Genomic DNA, 11,641 nt, shown 5'->3' on the forward strand with positions numbered 1-11,641 from the left:
GCTTAAATCATCTGTGTGCGTCAAATAAAACACCAGAGCTACATTCTAAACCATGTTAGTGACAGAAAATAAAGCAGAAGCCAGCAGGAAAAACAATCTTTTTCTGAAGGAAGCAGCAGAACACAAAGGCGTATAAATAAACAACAATAAGTGGAATTTTCTGATTCAGATTCCAGGGACTTCACTTAAACGTGTGACGGCTACGCTGCCCTGAAAAACAATCTTAAAAGTCATAGCTGTGAAGTTTTAGCAGAACTTCTAAGATTGATTGATTTAAATTAAAGTTAAATTTGGATAAAGTTAAGACATATTAATACAATAAATAAACACTGTAAAACTGGAAAGCTTTCTGCAGTAATCCTGACCAGATACGACTGCAGCCACTATAATAATACTTTAAAGTGATCCAGCACATTATTACATCCAAATAATAAATAACATTTAACTACAATTATCTTCTAAAGCTGTTGTTAATTCTCATCTGAGCATGTTGAGGACGTCATTCTCTTCTATTAGCTGTACGTTCGTGTCATTTGTTTTTCTAAAAGCTGAAATTTGAAGGATAATTAAAATGATGTTTGTGCAAAGGGTCGCGAAAATTAGCCGCTGACGAGGCTGAGACGACCCGGCCAGCTCATTATTTTTAATGAACCACACCTAGCCGGTCCTTTGCCTCCAGCTTCGCCCGCATTGTTCTCACCAGTACAATCACGAAGCCAGAAGGCTCGAATGTCTCAAGCGCTCGGGTTATTCATTTCCTACCCTATATATGGGAATGGTGAGGGAAGGTTTGGTGATATTCTTGGGAATTCCCAACCAGAAGGCTTCCCAGAAGGAGAGAGGTGTTTCATCTTTTGGAAATCCCAGGCTAGCTGCGTGATCTTCCCGTTCCCCGTGAGCGGCTAGAGGACGCTCTGCAGCCGATAAGGCATTTCCAAGTGCACTTTGTGAAAATAGAATTTGTGGGAATACACGTCGCTGATTGTTTTTGCATGTTTTATCGCCGTAATCTAAAGAGCTGAGAGAAAGAGCTTCAAATCCGCTTTAATTTAGGCTGTTTATTTAGTCTTAGACAAAAGGAATGCGGCCTGAAACACTGTATTTACAAGACTTCTGCTGTACATCTCCTGTTGTGGGGCCGGTATGCATTTGCATCTATGACTGCGAGTGTGTGTGCGTGTGTGTGTGTGTGTGTGTGTGTGTGTGTGTGTGTGTGTGTGTGTTATACAAGCTATAATTTGCTCCAGCTTTGTTTACATTATCAAAGCAGAGCGCAGCACAGAGGCCAGATTAAATTCTAGCAGTGTTCTGGTGAGACACACACACACACACACACACCTACACACACACACACACACACACACACGAGTGGACGATCCACAATCACGAGCTTGTTTGGCTGCGGCCTGCGTTGTGTAGAAGGGTGCGACCTGAGAGTCTTCCTAAGGTGCTTGTGCCACACCTGTGTGTGATTTTTTATTTTTTTTTGTGGATCACATGCTGTCCTGAGCGCCGAACAGCGACGAGCCGAGAGAGATTTATGGGCGCGATGAAGCGCCGTCGCAGTGCAGGTCTGCTGTATCAGTTACCTCCTCACACACATACCAGTTTAAAAAGCTTTGTGCACCATAAAACTCTGATCCACTCCGTTAATGGGCGTGAAGTTTCTTTTGGACACTGATTGTGTGCATATGTGTGTGTGAGTGTGTGTGTGTGTGGACCAGTATTTATGCCTGTTCAAATGAGTGCCTTTTAATAACTGGGTCTATTAAATGAGGAACTGACAATGCCTGAACATGGTTTGGCCTTGAATGAGTTTTATGAGTTTGGCTAAGTTGCAGAACATGTAGCTCATTTTAAGGATTGTTGAAGTCAGCCCTAACAGGTCGTCGTTACTGTTCTTGTTCCGTTTTCTCGCTGCGTTCGTTTCTTAGAAATCAGATCGATAATAACGCGATCGAGGTCCCGTGTGAGGCCTTGACAAGTCTATCAGCTCTTACCTTTGATAGTTCAGATGGGCTGTGAGGCACAAACACGACATTTTGTTCAAGTGATCATTTCCTTTGTACTCATATATTCTAAAGTAAAAATCACGTAGGCTGTTGTTTTCTGTTTTTATCGTCTCATTGTGTCCCTCAGAAAAATCCACACAATGTAAATAAGTCACAAATAGAGCTGCTTTCTACCTTTTTTTTTTTACCTCTTCATTCATCCACCCCCTGCCTTCTCCTCTTTTCTCCACCATTTTTCTACCCTCCACATCTGGAAACAATGTGCCGGATCCAGAGCCGGTGTGTAAATCCTCCTGTTGTTTTATCAGTGGAGATCAGTAGGAGAGAAGTCATAAAATATAAAAGGGATAATTCATCAGATTGGGAAGAGAGCTGTCAGAATGTCTGGGATGTTTTCGTGTAAGCATGAGCACTGATGTTAGAAATGGACGAGTCCACATGGTGCTGTACTGGATATGCATCCAATCAAGTATCATAAAGATGGATTTAAAACATAATTCTCATTCCCTCTTCTTCTGTCCCTCCTCTGTTCCTTTGTCCTCCAGGAGGAGCAGGAGACCAGCTACACCATCCTCCGTGCTCGTGGCTGTAACGTGACCCTGAACGGTCTGAAGTCCAACACGGCCTACCTGCTCCAGATCAGAGCTCGGACCGCCGCTGGATACGGAGCCAGCAGCCCCAGCTTCCAGTTTGAGACCAGTCCTGACTGTAAGTCCAGCAGAGAGTCGAGGCTCTTTGTTCTTTGACTGAAAAATATACTGTAAAAAGTAAATTCAACTGAACTGATCATATGGTTTATGCTGATTAATCACAGTACAGATAATCGCCGTTTAAATACAATTAAACTGGCGGTGATTAGTAAAGCGATTAAGACGTTATGATCAGATGATGCGTGCTATTGTTTGACCTGCTTTTAGTGCTGTGAACCACCAGCAGTATCTGGGCAGCTGTTGTATTTACTCAGTGTGAGTTCATTTTCACTGCAGCACAGCCAGGACGAGAAGGACAGAGAACCAAGAAATGGATTCTGGGCAGTGCAATATAATTATAATCAGGGATGCACGATATATCAGTGACCACGTCGGTATCGGACGATATTTTTCCCATATATCGGTATCGGTCCAATGAACAAATTCAGCTGATACTTGTCTAACATCAGCGCCTTCGTCTCTAGTTTTGATATCGCTGCTAGTTCACAGATGATTTTACTTAAATGGTCCTGGTCCCTTAAATATGATAAAATATGTTTTACTTTTGTTATGTAAGAAAGAAGACTGTGTGGTCCAGTTTGGACTTCTTTTGAATAGTTTTCTCACAGTGCTGACTTAAACTCATTTTTCAGTGTGAACAAAAATTAAATATCGGCATCGGCAATATCGGTTATAGGCGATATCAGAAATCTTAATATCGGTATCGGCCAGAAATTTTTATATCGTGCAATTATAATGCCATTAATCATAAAATAGATAGGATTATTACTTACATTTTAAATGTGTTTATTAGTTTAGCCAGTTCAGCCAAAAAGACTGAAATTACTAATGGCTTCCTCCTCGATGCCTCGTTGAGCTCAGAATGTTAAGATTTTTACAATTTATTTTGGTGAATTTTTAAATCTTAAGCTTAAAGTTTCCTGATGGAACGGTGCATCAGATGAGTAGTTCAAGGACCATCATGAACTCCCTGCTTTTTCAGTATCTAGTTCTGATAAACAGTGACATTTTGGCAGGCATTTAAACACAACATGCCCTCCAAACCTGCTGCTGGTGGGTTTTGGGAGTCAGAGGGTTAAAAGTGGAATCTCTGTGCTCAGTGATGTAACAGCTGCTTTAGAAGCTTTTCCCACTTTGACGAGAACAATAGGCTTTCAGGGGGCACGCATTTCTACTGGCGTTGGTCAAATTTAGACATCCAGGTATTTACTGAGACAACATCAACAACCTTTTTCTGCTCTCTTGGGAACCGACTGAATTGAAGGAATATTTAATCTCGACATACACAGATGTTAAAATAGTACTTTGGCGTAATTGATATTTGCGTTTTCTTAGCGGGCGTGTCATCGCCGCGGGTCGAACAACCGCTCATTAGCCGCTGATCTCTCGTCTTTCAGCAGCCTTCTCCATCTCCAGCGAGAGCAGCCAGGTCGTTCTGATTGCCATTTCCTCCGCCGTGGCCATCATCCTGCTCACCGTGCTGCTCTACATCCTGATTGGCCGGTCAGTCCACCGCCACTTCCTCGTCTTGATTCCCAGTTTAAGCGTTGTCTCCTCCAATTTACCTTTTCTCCTCCTCCTTTTGTGGTAACTGATGATTGTATGTGTGCTTTTTAACAAACTTGACTTTTCTAAATTACATGACACTCGCCGTGAACTCTCAAAGCTTCCCCTTTATTTAAGCTCCTATAAGACGTACTGTAAAGGCCGTGTTGTCTAGGTGTGTGTGTGTGTGTGTGTGTGGAATGTGTGTGGTGATTGCATGCCTGTGTGTGTGGTTAAAGTTGGCAGCCAGTAGTGTTCAGAGAGAGTATAAATCCATGGCACATTATAAGACTTACTGATCCTCTCTTGGCTTATAAGAACTGGGATTACACACACACACACACACACACACACACAAACACACACACACGGCTCTTGCTAGCCTCCAGGCTGGGCTTGTGGGTGAAGTCTTACTGGGAGATGTGGCACTACTTCTGATCTTTCTCTGTTTGGATTGGCAGGTTTTGTTGCCGCAGCAAATCCAAACATCCTGATGAGAAAAGGCTGCACTTTGGCAACGGCCACCGTAAGTAGTGGACTCTGTTTTCTCAGACCCGCTTCAATCCGTCCTTCTCTGCCGACGCTAGTTACTGAGGAGAAATAAACCCAGGTAGCTGGAATATAATGGTTTTTATCTGAACAGGACGCGTCTTGCTCAGAGCATTTTGCCACACCTTGACCAACAGCTGCCGTTAGAGAGCGGAGGTTTCCAGGCTTGATGTGGTTTCAATCCTTTTATTTTTGGTTTGTTTGGTTATGCGAGAAGACAATAATCAAAAGGAGGCCGTGTTGAGATGGAGGTTTGTCGGTCCACTTACAAACCAGGTCTGGAGACTTCATTCATAAAGGGAATGAGTTCAGATTGAGCCAAAACTTCTCCGGAGAAAAGCTCCATTATTGATTTTTATTTTTAAACAGCGAAAAAAAAGTTTCATATATCGACCAACGCAGGTGTTTTATAAAAGCACTTTAGTCTTTTCTTCATTTTCTTGGTCAAACTGTGTTCTATATCTTTTATTTGTTTGGACTACCTTTAACCTCGACCCAGAACTCCCCGGGAACCAAACAGCATCCTGCTTCATGAATAGTCAGGATGGGTCAGATGCTGAGCGTAAATTTTAGCACACGGGGACGACTGAAACCACTTAAAGGATAGGTTTACATTTGTTTGAGTAATTCTTAAAATAATGCTGAAACATTAGCTTTGGTTACATAATAGGGCCCCAAATAATATATCAGCTAACTGAACTTAAAGAGTCTTACTTTATTAAATTTAATTTGCAGATTTAGAGAAACCTGATGACGTGTGTGTATCATCATTTTTTAGTTTTTGTTGAAGAGTTATTTAAACCCATTTAAACTGTTTTACTTGGAGGTGACGTTTAGCCGGCAGCAAGTGTAAGCAGATGTTATTCTAACGCAGGATTTACTGTATCAGCTGGCTACCGCTGAAAGCCCATCCTGACCCGTTTCTGGAAGGAAAATTTTTCACCCAAACGTAATTAATGAGACACTTAAGACTATATCATCTTCAAAGCGTTGCTTTTATTGTGCAGCCTTCGGTAGACATTCATCATCCACGCATACTGAGACGGTTGAGAATCGCTCATTCGGAGGATGTGGGGCCACTGGGACGCCGACAGGGAGGCACGGGGTTTTCAAATGGTCATTAATTGAAGCAACTTTCTCCTCCTCCTCCTGCTGCTGCTGCAGTGCGTCTGCCGGGTATCAGGACCTACGTGGACCCCCACACGTATGAGGACCCGAGCCAGGCCGTGCACGAGTTTGCCAAGGAGCTGGACGCCTCCTGCATCGCCATCGATAAAGTCGTGGGAGCAGGTGAGAACGGGAGAAGGAAAACGGGTTGCTGCACAAACAGATGCTGATGAGGTTATTTTAGGCCGACAAACCAAAACTAAGACTGTGGAAAACAAATATACTAAATTGAGCATGCTTAATTTAGTGTAATAATTACATATAATTCTAAATAATCAAAACTGGGTTCATCATGAAGTCACCAAAAAGTAAATCCAGAAAAAATAGCAAGTAGACAGACCTCTTATTTTCCCCCTCACTCTCACATCACAGTTAGCTTCTTTTACTTTCTTGCTCTTTCACGCTCTGTTTAAATGACAAAGACACACCGAGTGCACAACCACCTGAAGAAAAAAAGCCGAAGTGCACGTAGAACTCCTATATATCTACATTTTCCTAGCAGCAGGCGAGCGATCTGTGCGTCATGCGCTGCACAGCTGGGAATGAGAAAGCATTTAATGCCGCAGCTTGACACGCCTCCTTTCCAGTCCTCACCTATGATGGAGGGAGCGATGGCGAAATGGGAAAACCATCGGCTGGGTCTTCTTTTCTTCCTTGATTTCGTTGCCTTCGTACATTTGCTTTACATTTGCTTCAAACTCTGATTCAAAAAAACCTGATGTTTAATGATCAGTACAACAAACCTCCTCCTCTCCTCTCCTCTCCTCTCCTCTCCTCTCCTCTCCTCTCCTCGTGTACTCCCTGATAACTCGAGCAGGAGTGCAGACGGGAGGGTAATGCATTATGATTCATGTCGAGTGCAGTCAGAATAGATGGAGACTAAAGCACACGGCACATAACAGCAGACCGGTCTCCGGAGCCCCGGCAGCCCTTCACACTGTAAAACTGTCAGGACGGCCTGAGAGTCTAATACCTGACTCACGCTGGACTACGCTGCGCTCTGCAATGCATTTTTCATCGTACGTAGCAGGTACAAAACATACTAGTCTGCACAGGGTTAGTGACACGTCGGCAGATGTTTCTATTCAAATCATATAAAATACAATTGTTCATTCTGATATGAAGAATTAGTGCCATTAGGTTTATTGTAGGATTATTAAAGAATCCATTTTTATTGCAGGAATCATTTAATTTTACAGTAATAAGAATTAACACCTTTAAATCTGCCTAATGTGAGAGAAAAAGTTCCGCCCGTCTCATGAAATATGCATTTAAAGCAATGTTGCAGGCGTAAAAATAAAACATAATTTAACCAAACTGTAATGGTAAATCTTCCCTTAATCGTCCACTATATACCTCCTGCTTTATTATTGTTCTGACCCAGTTGAACCCTAATACCCCCACACAGTAGTTCACACTGACGAAGGCTACACAACAGTGGACTATACATTTTTAATGCGTACAGTGCGCAGCTGAGACCGAGTATATTTATTTTAGTGCTTCTCCATACTGACAAGAAGTTCAACATCACATTGTGCAGTAAGTCTATTTTTATGTGGGAAAGCGGCTAAAATAATGTTCTGTAAACAAAATGACAGGATGGCAGGGCGATTACTTTAGACCCATTTGTCTCAGAATAAAGACGGAACATCTGTATGAGAAAACTATAGATCTGCAGATGCAAAGAGGAGAAGAGGAGGGACTTTGGTTCGCTCCCGTTAATCCACTTTAACTTGTGAAAATTTGAACCAAACAGCCGAGGTGAACATTAAAGCTCGAGGCCACGATGTAAACATTTTCGTCCGTCAGCTTGGCAGCAACATACCACCCATCTGTGTGATTTTTATGAAGCCACATAAGCACTCTGAACAATATACAACATACCTCGTCTTTCTCCATCGTGGCCTCGGCTCCCATCTGTCTTCATTAAACATGTTAACGGCACTTTGATCCGCTCGCCAATCGGTGATTGTGTGTTAAAAGACACGAAACACATGCTCCGCTCTGCTTACACGGCTCAGACTTTAACATCAAAGTGGGATACCTAGCCGCGCTCGTAACAGGAAAGGAGCTGGTGTCCCTAATCAAGCCTCATTAGGCCGAGATCTTCTTTCTCAGAGTGACCACATAAAGAGGTGCCCCGGCCTGGCTCCTCTGTCCACTGCTGAGGGCTACAGGAATGCAGCAGAGCTCCAAAAGAGCAGGCAGGCCTTTTGGTATTTAGACAGGTTGTAATTATTCTGGTTTAAGTTCTTCCAGACCCCCATAGCTTCAAGTCCAGGGTCTGACCCATGATCTCTGAACCAGAGCTGCTGGGGGATATGACTGTACTGGATGCAGAGGGAGAGCTGCATGTCTTAACTCTGACATCACCCAGCATGAGCGCACACTCAATATGCATATACATTATGCTGTAACACACACTCACACACAGATGCACACACTCCACTCATCTTCTACAGTCCGGCCAAAACCCTGTCACTGGGGCTGCCTTTGAAGTGGCCGGTCCACCTACAAAGCCAGTACAGTACCTTATGAACACATGCACGAGTCGGGCCTGCTGTAAACACACACACATCCCCTCAGCAGCAAAGAATGCTAATTGAGCTCTCCCAGAGTGCTTGTTGAGTCATGCTGTGTTTAAATTTGACATAGAAATAAAGGATCAGCCTGCTGTCCGTTCGCTTTGGAGGATTCAGGCTTCGATTCTCCAAAGTCAACAAATGCAATTCCTGATTAATGCGAGTTAAATAATGACAGAAGCAATCAGCAAGATCCTTTTTGATCTGCGTTTGGCTAATTCATTGACAGGCATCTGTAAAAGTTCTACATCGCCGCCACGCCTCGAGCAACAACTGAAGCTCTAAATCAGCGCATGGGCAGCAGTTTGGCCTCATGCTACGCTTGTTAGCACGCTCCTAATCGTGAAACTGAGCTAGCCATAGGTTAAGTGACTACAAAAATCCTCTAATAGATGACAACTGGAACGTGGCCTCACTTTTTGTCCGTGTGTGCTCAGAGGGTTCTGGACGGGCAGCTAGTCCAGTTAGCCGCTAAGCTTGTCTGAAGTGCATCCATGTGCAATTTGCTGCAAAACAGCGAATCCTGAGCATTAAGTTAGTTTTGAAGGGATTTAAAACGCAAGCTTTTGTAAATAATGTTGTGAAATTTAAGTTTGCCACAGTTTTTTGTTCATGCATCTCCACACAGCTGCTGTGGTTTAACCCTGTTCAGGACTTTTGGGGTCTTTTGGACTTCAGGCTGTTTGGTTTAGGTGACAGGTATTGTTTGTTTTTAGAATAAATTAGAATAAAACTTTATTGATCCCTTGGGTACAAGACCTCAGGGAAATTGCTTTATTATTTTTGAAGATTTTTTTTTTTAAATATAAAAAGAGAGGGCTGCAAGGTGGCTCGGTGGTTAGCACCGTTGCCTCGGGAGGTCGCTGGTTCGCGTCCCAGTGAGGACACCCGGGATCTTTCTTCGTGGAGTCTCCATGTTCTCCCCGTGCAGCGTGGGTTCTCTCCGGGTTCTCCGGCTTCCTCTTACAAGGTCCAGAAACATGTTGAGGTTAATTGGTGATTGTAAATTGTCCGTAGGTGTGAATGTGAGTGTGCTTTGTTGTCTGTCTCTAAGTGTAGCCCTGTGATAGACTGGTTACCTGTCCAGGTGAACCTGCCTTCACCCTGAGTCAGCTGGGATAGACTCCAGCCCCCCATGACCCTGGTGAGGATTAAGCGGTGTATAGATAATGGATGGTGCATTTGGAACCAAAAATAGGTCAACTGATCAGAAAATTAATTCAACATGGTATAAAAGTCTGTAATGAATACCAGCACTCATCCAATAGACCCTGAAAGACCTTCTACGTGTTGCAACATGAAGGTCCTGAACAGGGTTAAACACGTGTGACCTAATCACACATGGACTTAATGGTCAACATTCTGACCATGTCTTAGATGCTATTAAAGTGATGCATGACACATATCTATTTATACTAAATGTGTTAACAAGACAATTCAAAATTCAGCAACATATCAAATATCTTCCATTATTTCCTCCTCAGGTGAATTCGGGGAGGTGTGCAGCGGTCGCCTGAAGCTGCCCAGCAAGAAGGAGATCTGTGTGGCCATCAAGACCCTTAAAGGAGGATACACTGACAAGCAGAGGCGGGACTTCCTGGCTGAGGCGTCCATCATGGGACAGTTCGACCACCCCAACATCATCAGGCTGGAGGGGGTGGTAACGCGCAGTGAGTGCGAGCATGACTCACGACCCAAAGGCGCACTGACGGGAACCGACTTCACTTTCATGACTTACTGCTACACAAACACTTCTTTTTTTTTTCCCACCAGAACATCTGCCTGATCCAGTTGTTCCCAGCGTATCACGTTAGGCGTCGGTTCACACTCTGGTGCTATTCTGCTGATTCGTCCTACATGAATTAAAATAATATTAAAATTTTTAGGAGACATGATGTTAAACAGAACAGAACATTTGCATTCACATTCCATCAGAGATCGGGCCTCTCCGGAGTCTTTTTACCGATTCCGGATTTGCAATTGTCTTTGACAAATGGCTCTAAAGTGGCCGACACGTCTGTGAGAGAGCGAAGGAGTTTTATTGAGTTGCTGTGGTGTAAATCTCTGCAGATCAATGTGCTCTGATCAAAGCCTGTGTCCAAAGCGGGCATAAATCCATAAATCCATATCTCTGACTTGCTCCCCTCTGGGCCTCTTTATAAGACTATCATTAGCACACAGAAGGCCTCTTTAAAAAGGGAATGACTGCAGAAAAAGGGGAAATAATGAGTCTGAACTTTGTCGCTGAGAACCGGGCCCGGCCTCTATCTCTCCCCGCGGCACTCGGCTTGTTAAGTAGTTCTGCCAGTGTGGTTATTCTAAAGAGGAGAATGAAATACCTGGAGAACTTCTCTTGTCCTTGATTTTTGCCTCCTCCTCTTTTTTTTTTCTGTCTTTTCTTCCTCCTCCCGTCTTCTTGCATGAACCCAGCGCCTTAATTGCTCCCTTTAATTTATGGCCTTTGAATTTAGGGACTTAATAGCCGGAGTTCTTCTAATCAAAAACAGCAGCACTGTCTAATAAAAAAAAATAAAAAATCAGCAAAGGCAATTACATCATGTTGTATTCATTAATTTAGGAATTTTTAATTTTCTTATGATTTCTAGTTAAGTCTTATTTTTTTGTACGAAAGACCAGAAGTTAAAAAACTGATGTTTCAGGCTCCTAATTATTTATTTGTATTATATATTTATCATTATGTATTAATACTGAGTGTCATTTTCTTTAGTGTTTTTGAAAACGCGACCACTCGAACGCGTTTTGTCTCCGTTAGCAGAACGTTTCCATCACAACGTTCATTTTTGTTCACCAAAAATACCCGAATAAACGTTTTGTGAAGGACACACAAAGTAAAAAAAAAAATACCCATGAAAACTTTTTGCAAAGGGAAGCACATTCGCTCCCACGTTCGGCTTTGTTCCTCGTCTCTTTTCGTTCGGCCTTGAACGCGTCCTGAAAGCGTTCGTGTGAGATCTCTCATCACTGAGACTGTTTCCTTAATACATCTTAAACCGCTCTTCCTATTAATGTTCGGTCGGTGAGAAATGCTGCAATAACACACGACCACGGCTTCGTT

General features: G+C 43.1%; 1 protein-coding gene across 2 annotated transcripts in view; it reads left to right on the forward strand.

Annotated features, from left to right (window-relative positions):
• epha3 (eph receptor A3) overlaps positions 1 to 11,641 on the forward strand; it is a 42,935-nt gene that overhangs the window by 12,210 nt on the left and 19,084 nt on the right. For both annotated transcript variants that reach the window (XM_008277491.1, XM_008277499.1), the window contains exons 4-8: positions 2,558 to 2,720; positions 4,120 to 4,225; positions 4,729 to 4,793; positions 5,981 to 6,106; positions 10,050 to 10,235. In XM_008277491.1, the coding sequence (XP_008275713.1) occupies positions 2,558 to 2,720; positions 4,120 to 4,225; positions 4,729 to 4,793; positions 5,981 to 6,106; positions 10,050 to 10,235 (646 nt within the window). The remainder of the gene's footprint in view (positions 1 to 2,557; positions 2,721 to 4,119; positions 4,226 to 4,728; positions 4,794 to 5,980; positions 6,107 to 10,049; positions 10,236 to 11,641) is intronic.

This window comes from Stegastes partitus, unplaced genomic scaffold (genome assembly GCF_000690725.1).
Source record: "Stegastes partitus isolate 25-593 unplaced genomic scaffold, Stegastes_partitus-1.0.2 Scaffold3, whole genome shotgun sequence".
In the NCBI taxonomy this organism is placed as follows: domain Eukaryota; kingdom Metazoa; phylum Chordata; class Actinopteri; family Pomacentridae; genus Stegastes; species Stegastes partitus.